At 41.0% G+C, this 21,541-nt stretch overlaps 1 protein-coding gene across 2 annotated transcripts in view; it reads left to right on the top strand.

Annotated features, from left to right (window-relative positions):
* Positions 1–21,541, top strand: part of PFKL (phosphofructokinase, liver type) — a 304,230-nt gene that overhangs the window by 54,181 nt on the left and 228,508 nt on the right. For both annotated transcript variants that reach the window (XM_069225784.1, XM_069225783.1), the window contains exons 3-5: positions 498–575; positions 13,904–14,093; positions 16,552–16,717. In XM_069225784.1, the coding sequence (XP_069081885.1) occupies positions 498–575; positions 13,904–14,093; positions 16,552–16,717 (434 nt within the window). The remainder of the gene's footprint in view (positions 1–497; positions 576–13,903; positions 14,094–16,551; positions 16,718–21,541) is intronic.

Here is a 21,541-nt window from a genome sequence, read left to right as displayed (position 1 = left end):
AATACATAACCTGTTTCACAGTAAGATTCTAACTACACCCTAAAAGTAATTCCCTCTTTAAACAGATACACACCTTTGTTCCTATTTTTTCATCCTCATATGTCCTCGTTTACATTTGCAGAGGCCAAAGAGGCAACATTCAAATTCTATTGTCACTAAACCACTGTTGCTGCTCCTTTTGAATTCACCAGGTCTGCCTGCAGTAGTCATGAGTATCAATGTTTAGGGCCCTTGAGCAGTGTTCACTTTAATTAGTGTATGGTTCTCACTGTAAGAAACATACAGATAACAGAGAAATAATCCAGGTGTTGGAAATACAAAGGTTATTTTTATTATGCTCACAGAATGCATTTCTGTTCATCTGAAAAACATCAGCAGTTTGTATTATAAAAAGGCATGATTTGATGTTACTGAAGCACTCGCATGCTAATGTTAATCAAAACACAAATATTTGTTTTCAGTGTTCCTATTTCATCACATTTTGTTTAATATTGCAGGGTTATGAAGGACTGGTGGAAGGAGGAGAAAACATTAAGCAAGCAAACTGGCTAAGCGTGTCTAACATAATCCAGCTGGTAAGGCAGATCTAAGTATATCAGTTACTTCCCTTTTTTAGGTATCCTTAACGTATTTCAACCACTTGGACCTCATCTGTTTAATTTGTTGTTTTTTGCCATAATATTTATACTAAAGCACAGTCTGGTGGGCAAGGACTTAAAAGTACGATATGAAATTATATTTAATTTAAAGTGACCATGGTTTAGTGAACTGCTTCAGATAAGCTAATAAGTAAAACAAAAACTGGTTTCTGAGCTCAGAAGTACATATAGCATCCACTACAAGCTGGCTTCTCTGAACAGAATATTCTTTCTTTTTTGCATGGCAGTTGACCACCTGGACCTCTAGCATTGTATCCATCAAAAAAGTTGATGGAGCACTGTACATCTGGACAGTTATTGAATGTTTTATCAATAAGTCTTGGCATCATGGAGAGGGCAGTAGTGTCCATGCATGCCAATTGGACAGAGTACAGTGTATGCTCGAATTTCAGGATTTATGTTGTAATCACACTGAAGCATAGATTTTTAAGATGGTTTTCTTTATTGCAAGACCGCTCTGTTTAACTTGAAGCTCCCATCACCAGCCAGCCGCAACTGTCACTTGCAGAGAACCCCTGTTCTATCCATTACCATGGTAACAGAATGCACATTAGATCACAACACACCCTTTAAATTTAAAATATACAAGGAAGAAAGGTTTAAGAAAAACACAACTAAAAATAAGAAGAGCAATCAAAAAAAAAATAATAAAAAAAATATATATGTTTGAAACACTAAAAATAACTTAACATGAAACACTCTACTATGAATAACAATACTTAATTCATTGCACATAATCTGATAAATTGAACATAAAGTAAAATAAAGGCAGTAATGGAAACATAAAAGCAGTTCCCATTTGTGTCCAATTAGTTCGCCAAAGACAAGTATAGTGGTGGTAAGCGGTCATCATGGTCCTACAGCCTGACGACAACCCTGTATGCGGAAAACACATACACATTTGAAAATATATTCGAAGACCACAGCACTAAAAAATATATATGTACAGTAAATGTGTATTGTCATGAATATAATAGTTGATAAGTTTGTATCTCTAGATTTTTCGCTGCTTACAGCATCGCAGTGTCAGTATCTTATTATTAAATATAAAGTAGCATGCATTGCTGACGATACGCATGATCTGCATACTCCTGCCATCTAGTGCTGGGCTCGACTTTGCAAGTTGTTTTTCTTTCAAGAAAGTCTCTCGAGTCACAGAACTCTGTAATTAGAATTTTTCCACCATCGAGTTTGGATGTGTACCAATCGGGCTCTGTGAGTGGACATGTTTACCATGTTTTTTTGGGCCTACATAGTAAAATTCAACACCAATGTATCCTGCGTCATTCTTCGAACACAGACCTTTAGTTGATTGCTCTTGGGTCTCGGGCCTTTCTGGGGCTGAGTGCTCCTCATCTTCGACAACTACTTCGGACACAATGCACACAGATGGAATGGACACCTTTTGAGAACTGTCCCTAGTGCCATGCACAGAACCTGTGGTCTGACACAAGATTTGTAACCTCTGCCTCATCTTCTGCCACACTATAGCATGCGAAGCTTGCCTCTCCTGGTCGAAGAAGATGCTTCAGTACCTCCGGGAGAGATGTTGGGTATATTTTAAATGTGGTATATTTTAAAAAATGCTTTAAAAAAAGCATCAGCAAACCTTCAAAAACAATCCCAACATCTTCAGAGAACAAGGGCTGCGTGACATCCATGAAGGTGAAGACACACCCCTCCAGGTTTCCTGCCCCATCGCCGATTGCCTAGTTTTCCCCTCCTAGTCCGAACAGAAGAAAGAAGAGAAGGTTGATTGGTCTTTAAAACCCACTGATCTTTGAACAAAGACATCAGCAAGGACTGTGAATATGCTGGGCGATATCACTCGCACCAAGCCTCCAAAGAAACCTCATGTAGAGACGGAGCACCACGGCCATGGGGGCCAAACGTCGAGTCCTGCGTCCGCTGCCTTTGGGGTCCAATGAGTACTGACCAAAGGTATCGGAGCTTATAGGGCCCCTATTTACAGGCACTGCCCTTCAACAATCACCAAGCCTGAAGATCTATAAGCCTCTGAGCCTTTCGAAGCTGAGTGCCTTTTCAACACCAGTGCTAAAAAGCCACCATGTGCTCCAGCACCAACATTGACTCTAAAGCCACATTCGACTCTGAATCCGCCATCGGCACTGAAGGCTCTATTGATGACCGGCTGTGATAACTCCGATCAATACATCCTACAGATGCTTCAAGAGGTACTTGGTGCAAGACAGAAAATACCTTTCATCCATCCCCAGAAGGAGAAAAGTTTGACAAAGTTGCCTCCGTTGAACCCCCACAGAAACTCTGGCTTGGAAGAGGAAGCTTAAATTTGAGGAGGAACTTCTGTTGGACTCCTCCCGTTCCAAGCTCAAAAAGCATAGGGACAGGACCACCAACTCTCTAACCCTACAGTAAGCATCCGTCTCCTCCTCCTCCTCCTTCACCACTGCTACCATCACCTCATTACTACCCCTCCTGCCTATACACATGCAAGAGGTATCCCCATATTTCTCCTTCTGGCCTGGAAGCCCCTTCAACCCTGAAGACCCTTTTGCGGTTCTATTTCACCTAGAGCCCACTGTAGATTATCTCAGTTTAGATTTTGATATTGATCAACAGATGTCCAACTTTCATAAAGTGGATGTGCATATTCTCCATGAGGAAAATGGGTTCTCTAGTAGAGACGCTTTCCAAAACAGAAAGCATGGTCCAGTTCTTGCCCATGGTAAAGAGCATGTTAAAATCGCCTCCCAACAAATTCAAAGAACTGCTAAAGTCCAGAGTTCTAACACCATGGGCCGAGAAGAAAATACAAGCCTCTTTACAATCACCTAGTCTACGTCAGAGGGCCACCAGATTCCCTAGTCATGCTCATAGCATGCTAACAAGCTTGTTCTCAGGACACATGTGACAACCTCGCCTGCAAAGCCAGTAGAGCGCTACTTTGGGTCCTAGTGGCTTTGGCAATCACAAATGTGCTTCCTACAGTACTGAATATGTCAGAACAGAACACCCTTACACTTGGTCTTGCACTCACTACTATGCTATTTCTTAGAAAGAAGGCCTATGTAGTGTAATGACAAATGTGCGTGCATGCATCACCAAGCATGTGTGGGCCTACTGAATAACATATGTGCCGTTTTATTTAATCACTCCAAAGTGGCCGATGCCACTTGACACAATAACTAAAAAAAAGATACATTTGAATTGCTCCAAAGTGCATTTTAGGAAGTGGAGCTTTCTGGCAGAAATGGGAGCAGCTGGGCCCGAAGAAATGTAAAAAACAAAAACAAAAAACAAAAATTAAAAGATCATGTGGAGGGCATGCAACAAGGAGTAGGTGGGGAAGTGGAATCTATTTGGGAGTGGGCTGGTTCATAAAATAAAAAATGAAGTTGTATGGCGGGGAGGAGTGATAGAGGAGGGGAGAAACATTGCATGAAAGAGACAGCAACACAGAGTGCTAGGTGAGAAGCACATGAGGGTGAGAGCTAGAAAACGCATTATCAGAATACTTACTAAAAAGAAATGAGCATTGGCAAACCAGGAAATCTTGCCTATCACAACTATTGGCTTCATTAATGTTTTTAGCCATGTTGAACAGAATAGCAGCTGCTCTACCCCAATGCTACAAAAAATTGCATAATTTTATAGGCATGTACATTTGTTCAACACTCATGCATGCACTTGCAAAAAGCACTTTTGTTTTTCACTTACTGACCCAAGCTAGGACGGTAAGTTTATTTATAAAAAAAAAAAAAAAAAGTCACATAAAAGTGCAGTTTTAACACATAGCTCAAATTTGCTTTTTAATTATTATTTTTTTTTTTATAAAAAATGAATTATTGGGTTGCAGAAGCGGCCGGGGAAAGCAACACAGCAGGTCAGGTGAAGCAACAAGTGAAAGAGAATGTTGGTGAAGAGAGCAGCGTGGAGTGCAGGGGCAGAAGCACACTGAGAGAGAGCAATATGGAGTGCAGGGGTACATGAGAAAAAGGACTAGAGAGCAACACAAATGTGAGTGGTTGGAGAGAAGCACACGGGCAGAGAGCTGGATGGGGTGACAAAAGGACAGCTGGAAAACCCATGCCCTCAACAAACAAAAAGAAAAAAGTATTTCCCTAAAAGTGAGCAGAGGAAGCACATAAGCCAGCAATTTAGAGATGGCTAAGGAGGATATAGTCCATTGTAAATACAAATGTAAGCTTAGAAACAAATCTAATAAGAAGCAGGCAAACAAGAGTAACAGTAAAGTCAGCTAATGGAAAGCAATGAGTGGGCTCCAGGCCAATGTATGTCTTGGTAAGCCCACAGTATGTCTTTCACAGCCAGGCAGATGTGCTGTCTGGTAGGCTTGACCTAAAAAGATTGATGCTACAGGAAAAAGGGTGGCAGAGGGGGCTCGCCACACTAGAGGATATCCATCTCTGTGGACCTTCACCGCCACTGTGAAAGGGCATAGTGGGACAAGACATAAGAACTGGTAAAGCATCTTTCAGAGGAATTCAGGAAGTGGAGGGGAGGAGTAAGTTGCAGAGGGCAAAACTATCTAATGCTTAGTGCATCCATTCATTGCACCCTTGAGGCCACCAACACGGCTTCCTGTGATAGAGTAGCCGCCTTTATCTTGGGCGAATCTATTGGTATATCCTGCTTGCTAAGGGAAGCCATCTGGTTTGTTAAACACTCTAACCCACTGGTTTTTTTCTCTAGTGGCATGCTTCATCATTGAGTCTTAACCACAGAAACTAGTATTGTATCTGTGTGGGCTCTAACTTGTTTATCAGCGAGAGCACTTTGTGTGGTATTTATTGTATGGCCCACACTCAGAGTATTGTATTTTTATTCTCAGGGGCCCCTGACAAGGTTAAAAACGAAGTGCTAAAGCAAAAAAGTTATGTTATGCACTTTGCATCACACAACTGGCCAACCTGTTTCAGACTTCTCTTGACCAGCTCTGGTCACCTGATTTTCATCAGAACCAAAAGTATTGAGTTCCCTCATAGACTAAGTATTTAATGTGTAGGATATTATGTTAGCATCTACTTGCTGCATAGTGCATTCAACACACATCTCAATCATGCCACACACAATGACCTTCTGAGGTACTTTTCCAGTTTGGTTCTAATTTTTTGCTGCTCTTTGCTCCAGAGGGGTCGGTCAGTCTTCTTGTCACTCTCTTGTCGAAGGAGCTGACCGGTTCTTTAACCTAGCGTGTCCCACCTGGCACCTGCATCTCTGCCCATATACAATACTAGTATCTGTGGCAAGGACTTGATGATGAAGCATGCCACTGGAGTAAATCCTAGTGGGTGAGAGTCCTAATAACAACCCAAATGATTTCCCTTAGCAAGCGGAACACACCAATAGATTTGCCATATATAAATGTGGCCACTCTCTGAAGTGATTGGACATGCTTACAGAGGAAATCACAATAAAAGCAGGGAATGGGTATTTTTGGTTAGGGGTGCTCCACTCAAGCTCATCCCACCCCCCATCTAGGCCCTCGATCACAGAACACTTGTTGAGGTTTAGATTCCTCTGGTTCCTTCCGTGCTGGTAGGAAATCACACCAAACCAGTGGGTATTAGCCATGGTTTGCCACGGCTACCATCTAGAACTTCACACAACCTCCTTAAGAAGGTCTTGCTTAACACCTACAGAGAGACTAAAACATCAACATGATTGTAATTCTTTTCCCACCTGTAAATGAGACTTTACTCTTTACTGATTATGTAACAACTGCCTGCACGATAAACCTTTCTTGCAAGAGTGGATGGGCACCTATGTGACCCTAACCACTATTTCAGATGTTTTCAGGTCAACCCAGTCAGTGGTGAGCGCTAGAGCCTACAACCCCATTACATAATTTGTTTGAATTTAAGCCTTAATAGCTATGTGATATTATGTTTTTTTCATGCAAAAGTAAAAAAAAAATTCTGATATGTCCACTTCTCTTTTGAAATTCTTCAACAGGGATAAGCCTCTTCTTGATTTTTCACTTAAATTGAACCTAAATAAATATAACACTTAAGGGCAAACCTATTTCTGTGTCTGCAGTTGCATGATGGTTAGTTAAATGCGTCTAAAATTGCTATCACAAAGCCAAAAGAGCACTGTCTGTTATCCACAGGGTACTCTCTACACAAAATGCATCAACCATGGAATTTTGTGGTTATATCTCATAGCTTATATATATATATATTTTTTTTCAAAACAAAGCACGCCAAGAGAAAAATGACGCGCACTCAGCTGGTGCGAGGCAAAGAGGGTGACTGAGCCCTCAATTAATTTTGTGAACAAAAGATAAATGCCACGCACTCCGTTCAGCTCCTCAAAAAATAAATCAGGTTTATTTGATGCAAAAAAGAGAAAACCAATGCGTTTCGGCTTTACAGTCTTCTTCCTGGTTTTACAGTCCTTTCTCCATTCTCCCTATTTATAGTGCTTCATTCCCAAAGTCATTACAATGCATTATGGTTTGAGTAGTTTTTTATGTATATACTATCATATAATAAACCTGAAAAGGAATTTTTCAATAATTAACAAATGCATTGGGATTAAAAAAATGTCTAAACAAAATACTATGGAGGAAGGAACTAATAATCACTTCCATAAATTAATAGTTATCACATTATATCATTTTGAAAGTTAGGCAAAAAATAATCAACTTCTTATGTACATGATTAATTTAGAAATACTTTTGAGGATTAGCCACAGTCAGTGTTACACAAAAAATGTTTTGGATTCACATTTTGACATTTAACTTGAATTGAAGTATTCTAATTCCATAAAGAAATCATTAACATTATGAATACCAATATTCAAAAATTAAACGATGAACAAAAAGTTCCTCATCATTGTTCAATCCCAATGGGCTCTTTGTCCTCATTAAGGCACCTGAACACATATAATATAGCTACCTCGTCAACACCACACACTTTTATTAAGCACTGCTGTGTGGCTATGTTGGCAAAATGGCAGCCAATGTTTGGCCAGACATTTTTAAAGACCGTATTTCAGACATCTGCATCATCCACACTCTAGCCACTGCTTGTAGGGGGACATTGCATTGCTTTACAGTTCATGCCTAGCACATGTATCTATAGCAGTACTTGATACGAGCAGAAAATGTTACACAGTACGCATCTGTGTGTAGTGCTGTAGATTAATATGCACCCATCCTTCCCCCTTGACGAATGTGGCACTATTTGCAGATTCGTCTTTACTAATTCATTTGTTTATCACAATGCACATGTGCACCATCCTGCATTAATTTGACACTCAATAATACTCTTGCCAGCTTGCCATAATCAATCTATGCATTGAGTCTGTGCCCATGCGCATTGCCAACTAAGTTTGGAGTCACAGTGCATCCTGTGACAAGAACTTTTTTTTCAAAACAATTAGCAAATGTCCAAGCCGAAGACTTGATAGCAAGAGTATGCAGGGCATGGGTAACTACAGCAGTGCATGCTACAAACTGACACTTACAGAGTAAGTGACAATTGTCTTCTTTTATGCAGGGTTTGCCAAATGCAACAAGAGAAAAATATTGGCTTTTTGGATACAGGTTTGCTAACTTTCCAGTCTTGAACTTCCACACAGTATCATCTCATTGATAGCAAACACTAATCCAGGCGACACCCACCATTACCTTATAATTAGTCTGTAAAACTAGTAATTCTCATACTTAGTGCTAAAGAGAGTTTACTTCCCAGGTTAACAAAATAGTTCAAGATACCTATCTTTTAGATATTAATCCTGAAACAAAATCTAAAATTATGGTTGACCAACTACATCCTGGTTTGGAGAGCTAATGGGGCTTGATAGAAGCAAAATAGCTGTTAAACTTCTTGTTGGAACGTCTGCCGGGGTTAAATGTCTTTTCAGGAATTGGTGATTTTAATGCAGCTTTTAAGTGGTTACTTCAGACATCCCATTTCCTCCTGGTTTTGCATTGCTAATTGCATTTAATTGGGCACTCCCATGATCAGTTTTCTGTGTTTTCTTCTCTGTTTTGGTGGGATGTATTTTCTGTTAAGGTGGTGCATGGTTAGGTTAGTGTTTTGGTAGATGGGGAGGTTGGAAGGAGAGGGAGGAGGTATCTTTTTTCCTTGCCCTTGTACATGCTCTAGTACAACAGGGTATGCAGGATGACAAAAGGGAATAAGATGTTGATATACTACTATGGTCTTGACTTTGTGTCCCTGTCTTTTCAAGAGATTGTGAGGTCTTGTTGAGGTGATCAGTACACCTAAGTAGCACACTTTATGTTGTCTCTTGGTGTTGTTAACAGGTGTTGTGTATTATCCAGCTCAGAGTATCGATCTCAGGAAGGGCAAAAGGTTGAGCCTATCAGCCTGGGGTTGAATTTGTGACCTTCATGTTTTATGCAGGTGTGTGTTTTAGTTCACAGCTTTCTTATTCAATCTGGATATTCCTTTACCCTCATTGTTTTTTTTTTTACTGATCATTTGTTGAAATAACATTGAGACATCCCTCTTCTCTTTGTTCTGCTGTTCTCTGAACAGGGACAATGTGGGTCTGTCAGTCATACCTGTCTCAATAGTTGGAATGTGTCCTCTATCCGGTTGCCTGGGTTATCCTCCTTTGTGCTTCCAAAGTACATTTGGAATTGGCCTCTGTGGCCCAGAATTCTGACCTGTGAAGTGGCATGTTAATGCTTCCCCTCGGAGCATACTTTTGTCTTAAAAACTGGGCTGCCAACCCCTTATCTTACTACATGTATAGTAAACAATGGACTGTTTTACCATTTTCCCTTTGTAGGGACATGGGCATTCTGCAATACCTGCATCTCGTGTCTCCTGCTGTCAAGCATTGTAGTTCTTGTAGTTCTTAATTTCCTGAAGAGACGTTTTCTCAGTTTGAAATCAATGATATGTAAACTCCTGGCAGATGGAAACAGATAGTATTCATAGACAACAAATGTAGTTCCTTAGGAAGGAGGAAAATGTAGGTTACTGAAACTGTCAACATAATTGTAGGAAGTTGGCTCTGTATGTGCTATTTCAAAGTAAGGAATAGCATGCACAGAGTCCAAGGGTTCCCCTTAGAGGTAAAATAGTGGTAAAAAGAGATAATACTAATGCTCTATTTTGTGGTAGTGTGGTCGAGCAGTAGGCTTATCCAAGGAGTAGTGTTAAGCATTTGTTGTACATACACATAGACAATAAATGAGGTACACACACTCAGAGACAAATCCAGCCAATAGGTTTTGTTATAGAAAAATATATTTTCTTAGTTTATTTTAAGAACCACAGGTTCAAATTTAACATGTAATATCTTGTTTGAAAGGTATTGCAGGTAAGTACATTAGGAACTTTGAATCATTTCAATTGCATGTATACTTTTCAAGTTATTCACAAATAGCTACTTTAAAAGTGGACACAGTGCAATTTTCACAGTTCCTGGGGGAGGTAAGTTTTTGTTAGTTTTACCAGGTAAGTAAGACACTTACAGGGTTCAGTTCTTGGTCCAAGGTAGCCCACCGTTGGGGGTTCAGAGCAACCCCAAAGTTACCACACCAGCAGCTCAGGGCCGGTCAGGTGCAGAGTTCAAAGTGGTGCCCAAAACGCATAGGCTATAATGGAGAGAAGGGGGTGCCCCGGTTCCGGTCTGCTTGCAGGTAAGTACCCACGTCTTCGGAGGGCAGACCAGAGGGGTTTTGTAGGGCACCGGGGGGGACACAAGCCCACACAGAAATTTCACCCTCAGCAGCGCGGGGGCGGCCGGGTGCAGTGTAGAAACAAGCGTCGGGTTCGCAATGTTAGTCAATGAGAGATCAAGGGATCCCTTCAGCGCTGCAGGCAGGCAAGGGGGGGCTTCCTCGGGGAAACCTCCACTTGGGCAAGGGAGAGGGACTCCTGGGGGTCACTTCTGCAGTGAAAGTCCGGTCCTGGGGGCTGCGGGTGCAGGGTCTTTTCCAGGCGTCGGGACTTAGGTTTCAGAGAGTCGCGGTCAGGGGAAGCCTCGGGATTCCCTCTGCAGGCGGCGCTGTGGGGGCTCAGGGGGGACAGGTTTTGGTACTCACAGTCGTAGAGTAGTCCGGGGGTCCTCCCTGAGGTGTTGGTTCTCCACCAGCCGAGTCGGGGTCGCCGGGTGCAGTGTTGCAAGTCTCACGCTTCTTGCGGGGAGTTGCAGGGTTCTTTAAAGCTGCTTCTTGAAACAAAGTTGCAGTCTTTTTGGAGCAGGTCCGCTGTCCTCGAGAGTTTCTTGTCGTCGTCGAAGCAGGGCAGTCCTCAGAGGATTCAGAGGTCGCTGGTCCCTTTGGAAGGCGTCGCTGGAGCAGAGTTCTTTGGAAGGCAGGAGACAGGCCGGTGAGTTTCTGGAGCCAAGGCAGTTGTTGTCTTCTGGTCTTCCTCTGCAGGGGTTTTCAGCTGGGCAGTCCTTCTTCTTGTTGTTGCAGGAATCTAATTTTCTAGGGTTCAGGGTAGCCCTTAAATACTAAATTTAAGGGCGTGTTTAGGTCTGGGGGGTTAGTAGCCAATGGCTACTAGCCCTGAGGGTGGGTACACCCTCTTTGTGCCTCCTCCCAAGGGGAGGGGCTCACAATCCTAACCCTATTGGGGGAATCCTCCATCTGCAAGATGGAGGATTTCTAAAAGTTAGAGTCACCTCAGCTCAGGACACCTTAGGGGCTGTCCTGACTGGCCAGTGACTCCTCCTTGTTGCTTTCTTTGTTCCCTCCAGCCTTGCCGCCAAAAGTGGGGGCCGTGGCCGGAGGGGGCGGGCAACTCCACTAAGCTGGAGTGCCCTGCTGGGCTGTGACAAAGGGGTGAGCCTTTGAGGCTCACCGCCAGGTGTTACAGCTCCTGCCTGGGGGAGGTGTTAGCATCTCCACCCAGTGCAGGCTTTGTTACTGGCCTCAGAGTGACAAAGGCACTCTCCCCATGGGGCCAGCAATATGTCTCTAGTGTGGCAGGCTGCTGGAACTAGTCAGCCTACACAGACAGTCGGTTAAGTTTCAGGGGGCACCTCTAAGGTGCCCTCTGTGGTGTATTTTACAATAAAATGTACACTGGCATCAGTGTGCATTTATTGTGCTGAGAAGTTTGATACCAAACTTCCCAGTTTTCAGTGTAGCCATTATGGTGCTGTGGAGTTCGTGTTTGACAAACTCCCAGACCATATACTCTTATGGCTACCCTGCACTTACAATGTCTAAGGTTTTGTTTAGACACTGTAGGGGTACCATGCTCATGCGCTGGTACCCTCACCTATGGTATAGTGCACCCTGCCTTAGGGCTGTAAGGCCTGCTAGAGGGGTGTCTTACCTATACTTGCATAGGCAGTGAGAGGCTGGCATGGCACCCTGAGGGGAGTGCCATGTCGACTTACTCGTTTTGTTCTCACTAGCACACACAAGCTGGCAAGCAGTGTGTCTGTGCTGAGTGAGAGGTCTCCAGGGTGGCATAAGACATGCTGCAGCCCTTAGAGACCTTCCTTGGCATCAGGGCCCTTGGTACTAGAAGTACCAGTTACAAGGGACTTATCTGGATGCCAGGGTCTGCCAATTGTGGATACAAAAGTACAGGTTAGGGAAAGAACACTGGTGCTGGGGCCTGGTTAGCAGGCCTCAGCACACTTTCAATTGTAAACATAGCATCAGCAAAGGCAAAAAGTCAGGGGGCAACCATGCCAAGGAGGCATTTCCTTACAATAATTAAAACCAATTGAATGTTAATATTTCAGTAGAACGTTCAAGCTAGTTAAATTAATGGCTACAAACCACAGTCTAGTTCGGAATGTTAGATCATTCCATTTGTACTAACTGTTTCTAGTTGTACTGGCCCAGTCATGTTCCATCAATAGTGAGAGCACGGATGGTTACCATCTTGCATGATGGGGATACCCTTTCTGCCTGCTCAATGTGAAATCAAACAAGTCACCATAGCCCAAATTTGGTAGCCTAGAGGTCCTCACTCCACCTTAACTTCAAGCAAAGGATGACAATTAAAAGCATGCAATTACTGCAAAATGACTGAAGAAAACCCATTTTAATGAAAAAATAAAGTGTGCCTTGGAGCTTGAAAAATTGAACTTTGACACAACGAGGAGCAAGGTGAATTTTGCCGGTACTGTAAAGCAGTGATGAAAGATCTAAGGCACTTTGTGCTACTGTATCCAGTGTTCATTCTTATTTGACAAAGGAAACTTTTACCACATTTCAATAAAGAAGGTATTGGGTATAAGGGCACAGCAGTGTTTTTCGACCTGGATCAAGTGGCTGCATGGCAAAGCATAGAAGAGAAAAGAGCATTTTATTGGAAGTAGTGTCGAGATTCACGGGAAATCTGATCAATCTGTAAGGTAAGCTGCCACTCAAGAGGAATCTATTGATCAGCCTAAAAGAGGTTAAGCATCACCTTTTGAGGAATTAACCAGGCTATCAATCTTCCTACTTTAGCATGAAAGAGACACATTCTTTTGCACAGTTCTTAATCTTCTTCTCCAGTCCCTGTAAAATTCCCCCTACATCTCATTCTGGTCACCCCTTGACCAAGTCTATTATTAAACCTACCACTTACATCACAAAACGTTTTGATAGTTATGTCTGACAACTCCACAAGTACTGTCTGTATCATTGGTATGTATTGTATGGTAATAGCATCTTGTGATCCAACTTCCCAGGACAGTGGACGCCATTACTGTGCTTACTAAACAGGATCCTTGCACTTTATCAATCGGTGTACATGGCTGATGTATGTCTGTCCGTCTCAGATCATGGTGTCAGTCATTTTATCCTGCGAGTATGGTTGTCAGTATGTTTGTTGACTTGGGTGTGGATGGAGGCCTCCAGATATGCAGTGTGTATATTTGTATTTTTATGTCCAAAGGCGTAAATAGATGTGCATCTCTGTCAGCAGGAACTGTCCAACCAAATGCATGAATTTTGTTACATCACTTGTTTGTTATATTGTGGTAGCGTACACCTTTTGTATGTTTAGCTTATCTTATGACATAGATTTGTTCTGTTGCAATGATGTCCAGCTACCATCTGGGTTTACACAAAAATTAAATTATTACCCCTCGCACGGACAAAACAAATGTAGTGTATGCTAATATTAAATGTTTATTTTTTGATCCAAATGCATGCAAACCTACCTGACCTGTTTATTGATTTTGCAGTGAATAGAACATAATTGCATAATTTACCTAATTTTTGCTTTCATGATATCGTAGTTAATCTTTTCTCATTGATGTACTAAATGCCTTAATGGTTTTGTTTTTATTTGAAGGGAGGCACGATTATTGGAAGTGCCCGATCAAAAGCTTTCACCACGAGAGAAGGTAGACTGGCAGCTGCCTTTAACCTTGTCCAGCATGGAATCACCAACCTTTGTGTCATTGGTGGAGATGGAAGCTTAACTGGGGCCAACATCTTCCGAAAGGAGTGGGGTGGACTTCTAGAGGATCTTGTTCAACAGGGTAAACCCAAGTTAATGGATTCCTATGCTACCAAGCTAATGTGGATTTCTATGTTACTAAGCTAGTGAAGCCAGTGAACCTCTTGTTCGGGCAGAAATCTGTATCACACACTTTGATTTTATTGTGGTTGATAGCCCAATATGATTAAATGAATATTTAATTTGCAATTTGTGCCTCCCTGGTGGTGTTTCTCAACTTTCTTTCTTAGGTTTTTGGCCTAATTCACTTAGCTTTCTTCCGATGACTTACTCATGAAGATTCAGGAGTGAGTCGAGATCAAGTCTTGCTTTCGCACAGTAAAAAAGTTTGAAGGCATTCCTTTTCAGTGAGTGCATCATAAATAACAAGATCCTCCTCTAAAATTGATGACGGTGTTGGGTTGTAGGTGTCTAGATGTATGACATAAATGTAGGCTGTTGGTGATTGGATGCATGATGGCTATATAAAGAATAATGCCTATAAGCTAGGGAGGTCCCTTCATGAAATAAAAGATTGCTTGTGTCTTATTTTTTTAGTTATATTATTTCAAATAACATTTATAAAATGTTTACCAAAATAGTTGTATCCACCTGCTTGATTTCCTTATCAGTAAATACAGTGGTAAGAGAAATTCTAATAAGATAGATCAAGTGGCTTTTGGATACAAGGAGGGGCTGCAGACCATGGCACTGAATGCAACTCAACAGTCTCAAAACGTCTCAAACATAATGTGCTGTGTTCTGCTCAGTAATATGGCATGGCTTCTTTTTTCGGTCTTTTGTGGGTTTAATTTAAGTCTTATTTTTCAGAGTGGCAAAATGAGTCCTTGATCACCAATTCAATAAGCATGTGAGTGATCTTGGCTATTGTATGATGTGAAAGCAGTTTGTCACATTATGTACACCCTCCTATCTCTTCTAATTACTCCTTCTGCCTGATATTTAGTTATATGTTATATGTCATAGTATGGTGCACCAGTTTACATTATGCATCAGCTCAGCAGTTCTGTATAGAAAGGATCTTCTAAGGTACAGCTGTCCAATCAAAAATAGAATAATACTAGCTATATAAAAACAAACTATGTACCACTATCTAACCAATAATATCTATTTTGTTCTGCAGTAGTTTTGTTACTTCTCTTTGTCTTCTTGACCGTATTGAGTTTCCCAAGTATCACAAGAGCCATGGATCAAGATGACGCCCTTGAAAACTGTATCAATTAGATTCAGTAATGGATGACAAGAAGTTGTCTGTAGCTTAAAGCTATAGAGGCAAATCATTATCCTGGCACTACAACTGTATTTGTCTCTGCCCACTTCATGGAACACTAATTTCCTGCTCAAAATGCCAGTGAAAGTCTTGGGTTTCTCATTGCAAAGCATTTTTTATCATATTTCCTTCCACCCATCCCTGTGAAATGAATATGTGGAGTCTTCAAACACTGTTAAAATGCTGATAAGACTACACCAACCCATCCTACACCAGGGGCTGTATTATCAGTCGTTCCCGGCCTGGTTTTTCACTCTTGAAACTTTTTGCTATTCTAAAAGGGGCTGCTGATGCTTTTGCAGCCTGTTCTTCAATAAAGATCTTGCCAGTGTGCATGTAGCACAGGCATAATATCGAGGGAGTGTTGCATCATTTGCACTGGGACATGACCCAGCAGCAAAGAAGCTTTCAGTGACTGTGCGCCGCAAAGGGGTTACACACTGTCCGTGAGGCCACTCACTTCCAAAGGAGCCTCCTTTAAGGGGGGTCCAGTGAACCCCTCCATATATCACTCACCTACAGGGGGATCTCTGCCCCACTTTCAAATTCCATCTGGGCACCACCTGACAGTGAACGAAGGACGAGCAGCTTTTAGCAACTGGTCCACCTTTAACTAATGCAGTGCTTAAATCCTAACCCCACCCACATATGCACAACTTAAAGGTGTGATACAGCTCAGACCAGGCCAGTGCGCCCTATTTGCAGTATGAGCCCAGGATGACTAAAAAACCTGTTGCGCAATGTTGCAGTTTTTGCCATTACACTATTGAGACACTATTGAGACAATACTATAGGTTTAATAACAGTTTCACCTGTTAGTCCCAACACTTAGAAATGTGATATGAAGCACTATGTAAAAATGTTTGTCTTAAGAGGTAAATGTATTGTATGTATTTAATTCTGGGATAGAATCACCTTATGAATCCTTAGCCATTCATAAGTGCCAAGTAGCTTGATCAGTGGTTCACTAGTGTCAAACTGAAAAGCACTCTAGAAGAGCACTTTTTTTTTTTTTTTACAGACAACTATAGAACATCTGGTTGGTTTTATCTAAATTCACTTGGTTTCTCCTTCAGTTATGAGCATTGATTGTTGCTGTGATTTTTATTTTCATCTATCACCCTTTTTGATTAGTATGCATTGTATAGAATGTTCACTTCCTTATCTCTGTTAATTAATCATTCATATATATATTTATTTTTGTGTGCAGAAAGAATTTCAAAAGATGTTGCTGAAAAGTACTCACACCTGAACATTGTTGGACTTGTGGGCTCTATCGACAATGACTTTTGTGGCACCGACATGACCATTGGCACAGACTCTGCACTGCACAGAATCATGGAAGTTATTGATGCAATCGCCACTACGGCTCAGAGGTAAGTGTACATTTTTCCTTATACTTAAAAACCTGTTCTATAGCCTATTTCTTGCCAATGGTCTACATCAATATCACTTTATGGTTTGACACAAGGCTTTATTATGCCCATCGCTTCAAAATGATGTATGCTGACGAAGTAACTAGAAGTTAGACTTCTGATATTGTGGCAGAAGTGGCCATTTCAAGTGATGAGTCTTCCGCTCAGTCTTCGGACCATTTTGCAGTTGCGTGGCTCTGACTCAGAATATTGCTGTTTTCTCCTCACATATTGAATGGGTGTGAAACGCATGTTTTCACTTCTCTGACATTTGACTTTAAGTTGTTATACTATTAATTCCTGCAGTTCACTTTAGTTTGATTTTTTTTTTTTCCCATCTCTATTCAGAATGCGGTAAGGAAATCTAGTTATTTTCATTTGAACATGGGGTGGGGGTTTTTGTATATTTGATTTTACCATCCAAGGCATCATAGACGTCCTTCACAAAATATTGTTTTTGTTAACATTAGTTAGGATTTGATTTTTCAAATTCTGGCAGTAAGACAGTGTTTCTCTGCTTTACTTCTCTTCATATTTTATTCAAGAAAATGCTTGGAAAGCTATAGACACTTTACATTGCAGAACTGATTTGAAAGAAATCCCTGATGGCTTTTCTTGCTTCCAGGTGTAAGGCAAGGCCTGCTGAGAATAGCCCAGGGTGACTAAAAAAACTTGTTGCACTTGTTTCACACAAGTGAAAGATTTTGGTCATGCAAAGGCCGTAGAATACACCATTCCAAGAAAATCAATGACCTTTGGTGAGGGTCTGTAAAAGGACCCGTTAATACTATAAGTAAACAATATCCTTCACAAGTCAAAAAGTTTGATGCGTGCATTGGATTTCAAACAAGTCTTCCACAGAAAGTACGATTTATGTTTGCTGTTGGATTGTGGTAGGAACCAATTAAAAAGAAATTAGGGGTGTGTGGACTGAATTTACTTGTAAGTGTGTGCGTACAGGGTACACAAGGCTACTTAAGCACCTCGTTTCCCAACTTGCCCTGTATTTCTTCTGTATTACATTGCCATTACTCACATCAATAGTCCTATAATAAATTATATTCGCATCACTAATTTGTTAAAAACCTAATTATTTATTAGAAAACGTCAAAATGAACTTTTCAGAAATTTCTACTTTATACAAAGTTGTCCAGTTTATCAGAATTTCCAACTATGGTGTTACACATAATATTTTAAATTTCATTAAATACAGAACATTGATCACAACGCATTTAAATATAGACAATGACCTCCCCCCACCGGCTCCCACTTGACTCATACTGCCATGCATGCCTACCAACTCTTTAACACATTTAAAAACAAGTGACCCTGACATTTAACATAATCCAAGGAGTTTTCGTAGTGAACTTTTCCTCCAGTCCCTTATTTCTACACTTTTGGTTAGCGTTCGGTGGATCTAAAAAATGGTTGATGCATGTTTTGATGGTTCTTTTATTCTTATTGTCACCTACCTCCAGATTAAAACCATAACTAGTCCAAATATCAGAAGGCAGAGGCATTAAGCCAAACATTTCATCTAAAATTCCTCTTCAGTTGCTGATTGAGTGTGGCATGTCATATAAATATCTTTTGTTTTAAAAAAAATAATAAAAAAAAAAAGTTTTCAAACTTCTCAACCCCCCAAAAACGACTCCTTAACCACCCAAAACAGCAGGAAACACAAAGTTGTAAAATCTGGCTAAATATTTTTTTCCAATCAAAAAATGTTGGAATTTGTTTAATCATAAGATAAACAATTTGAACAACTAAAGATGTATGCGTTACTGTCTTTCAAGAAACACCAACAATAATTAAAAGCTGATTTTTAATAGTTCTGGTATCCTTCAGCTGAGGATTAAGGAGTTGATTCTGCTGTGACTCTTAGCACTTGTAAATAGGCAGAGCAAGTGAGATCTTTAAATTCCTGTAAGAGTAACCTAAAGCAGGGCTCCCACATCTTGGTGAAGATCTGTTGCCCATTTTCCAGTGTAAAGGTCATCTTCTCGATTCCTGGGAGATGCCATAACTTGTGAAGCCAGTCTTAATATTCGGGGAGCTAATCAGTGCCCCAACAGGCTGCGATGACTTGTTTGGCTGCTCAAAGGACAAGTGTAATTGCTTTACCTTTATAGGAACACAGAGGAAATGTTTGTATGGGAAACCAAGAGGAATATAGCTGGGGAAGCGAGGCAGACCCATGTCAAAGATTGTATTGGTATCTGTTAGTACTGTGCCCCAATATCTCTTAAGTTTAGGGCACCACCATAGGAGGTGTGTTGATGTGCCAGTGTCCCCACAATTACGCCAGCAGGCATCTGTTGCTGAGGTCTTCCACTGTTCGTGCGGGGGTGTAATACCAATATTGGAAAAAATTATGCATTGCCCCTTCCAACTGATGCACTAGAGGCTAAAGTGTGTGTGTTCTATAGACGATGTCTCATACATTCAATTAAAAAATGGTCCTTCACCTTTAGATGGTTGATAAGGCAGGAGTAATGCCAAATGTGATCAAGGGTTACTTCGAGTGCTAAAGATCAGTTGGGCTTCATTAGCATACATACAAAACACTTATCAACAAAAGAGAGAACCAACGAGGTCAAAGGTTGAAAGTAGAAATTAAACAAGAGGGCTGTTGGCTGATTCTTGAGGTACATCCAGGCTGACATTCTTGAGTGAATGCTAAAAGGGTTATAGCCAAAGTTTAGAAGTGTTTGACAATAAAGATCTGATGCACTCCGATGCTGAATTTATGTGTTCCTTGAAGAACCTTTGAGTAAGGCTGGTGTGGCTGCCAGTGTTAAAGGTGACGTACACCTTCCCCATTAAGAACTTAATGCACCTTCAGCACTGTACTCCGCCATGGGTCCAATCCAGATTGACAGGCATTGAGGATATGATTCTCGTTTAAGAACATGCAGATCAAAGAAGTTGCTTCTTATTTCATCAATTTAGCCAGATACTGAAGAATCGAACTGGGAATGTTTGCAGTGTCAGGTGGATCAAAAATAGTTTTCCTTAACTGCATTGAAACTACTGTATTTTTAACATTAAGACCTCTGATACCTATGTGAAGCAAACTATTCCTCAGATAATGTGAGTATGGTCAGAGGACATCACTGTGATGTTTATTTATTTTTTATTTGTTGGTAGGGCATGAATAATGTGAAACTGGAAGTGAGCAGTGTTGCTAATCCAAGTCCACTATTGGTTTGGTTTTGAAATACATGCCTGCCGTTTTGTCCTAGGATGAAATTAATTCATCTAATGTAGCAATGTGGTAGGAGTAGAGCAGTGTGACAGTTCAAAAGGTACACAAAACACTTACTGAAGTAAGAAACATGTAGAGAGGGGCTTGACCAGATCTGTACATGTTAATAGCAACAGTGGAGGTAAGTTCTCTGAAGCGACAATAGGTTGCTCTGTCACTCGTGTTAAAATGATATTGCCAATTACTCTTGAGCTTTATTTAGCTTTTTTATTGGAGGTCTCCTTGGGAGCCATTGGTTCTGAGTGAGCTGCTGTGTAATATTTAAGGATTTGTAAGGGATTATCACATTTTCTGTAGCTGAAAAAGTGTTAAGTGTGCAAAGAAAAAAGAATGGAAAGTAAGAGTTAGCACTTAATCAGGACACTAGCGTGCCTCGTGTATCACTAGTGAATAGTCAACTCCAGCCTAACTAAAAATACATAGCTCAGCACACTCTCACATCAGCATGTACCTCTGGATGCCACTATCACTGTGACCTGGAAAGACAAATGAGAAACCACTATCAACAGGAAACCGATATTTAAACAGGCAGCTAAACAATATGGACTTCAGTGTAAAGAAGACCAGAAGATCTTTTATACATCTTCGGTCATGTGCAGATGCATAGGCTATGAAGTGCCACACTGCTTGCATCTTTTGTGGTGAATGGATATTGAATGATATAATTAGAACACACATTGAGGATACTCAGAGCAAATTGGGCCAACCTAAGTACACCTTGCACAGGCTCACAGAATCGAGGACTCTTGGATACACGCTCCTCAATACTTGCATACATGAATTGAGTTGGTGAGGCCCTTGAATCATGATATCAGCATCAGCAATTTATAAGCACACAAAAACCTCAGCATATAAGTAAATGATAATGCCAGCGTTCAAATATGTGGGTCTCTACACCTCTGACGTCGATGGACAGTCATCCTCACAATATGTGTACATATTGTCAATCCTCTACTCTTGCTGAGCCAATCACCTGACACCATGGTTGGACAACATGTTTGAGTTGAGTAATGCAGCTCAGGCCTGTGGCATGCAGTGGCGCTATTCAACAGCTGATAGTAAACTTTCCCCTAGAGGAAGTTACAATGTACACACTTGGTTATATCATGTCTGGTAACGGCAACAAAGATTTGTGGACTGGAAACGCTTTAGTGCACATATTTATGATATATAAACAAAAAAAATACAAGAGTTATGTGTAGATTGTATCGAACAAACTGATGTGTGTCTTTGCTGTATGGAACATATTGCATTAAAATGTAACCTGTTGTTTGCTCAGGAGCACTGAGTAACTATGCAGTTAGCTAAGTTGTAACTTATCAACTCAACCAATGTGCTATAGTTTCTATGTTGTTATTTTTTCCATTGAGAGTGCATGCATGCATTCCAGGACAACCTTCCAATCTGAATTTCCTCACACTGTAACGTCACACTTAAAACAGATGATAATTTAACAGATTGCTGCCCACTGTCTCTAGCAAGAGTCCAGGAAGCATGTCTTTACAAAACATTATCAG

The sequence above is a fragment of the Pleurodeles waltl genome, chromosome 3_1, assembly GCF_031143425.1.
Source record: "Pleurodeles waltl isolate 20211129_DDA chromosome 3_1, aPleWal1.hap1.20221129, whole genome shotgun sequence".
Classification (NCBI taxonomy): domain Eukaryota; kingdom Metazoa; phylum Chordata; class Amphibia; order Caudata; family Salamandridae; genus Pleurodeles; species Pleurodeles waltl.
This window is presented reverse-complemented; position numbering and strand designations above follow the sequence as displayed.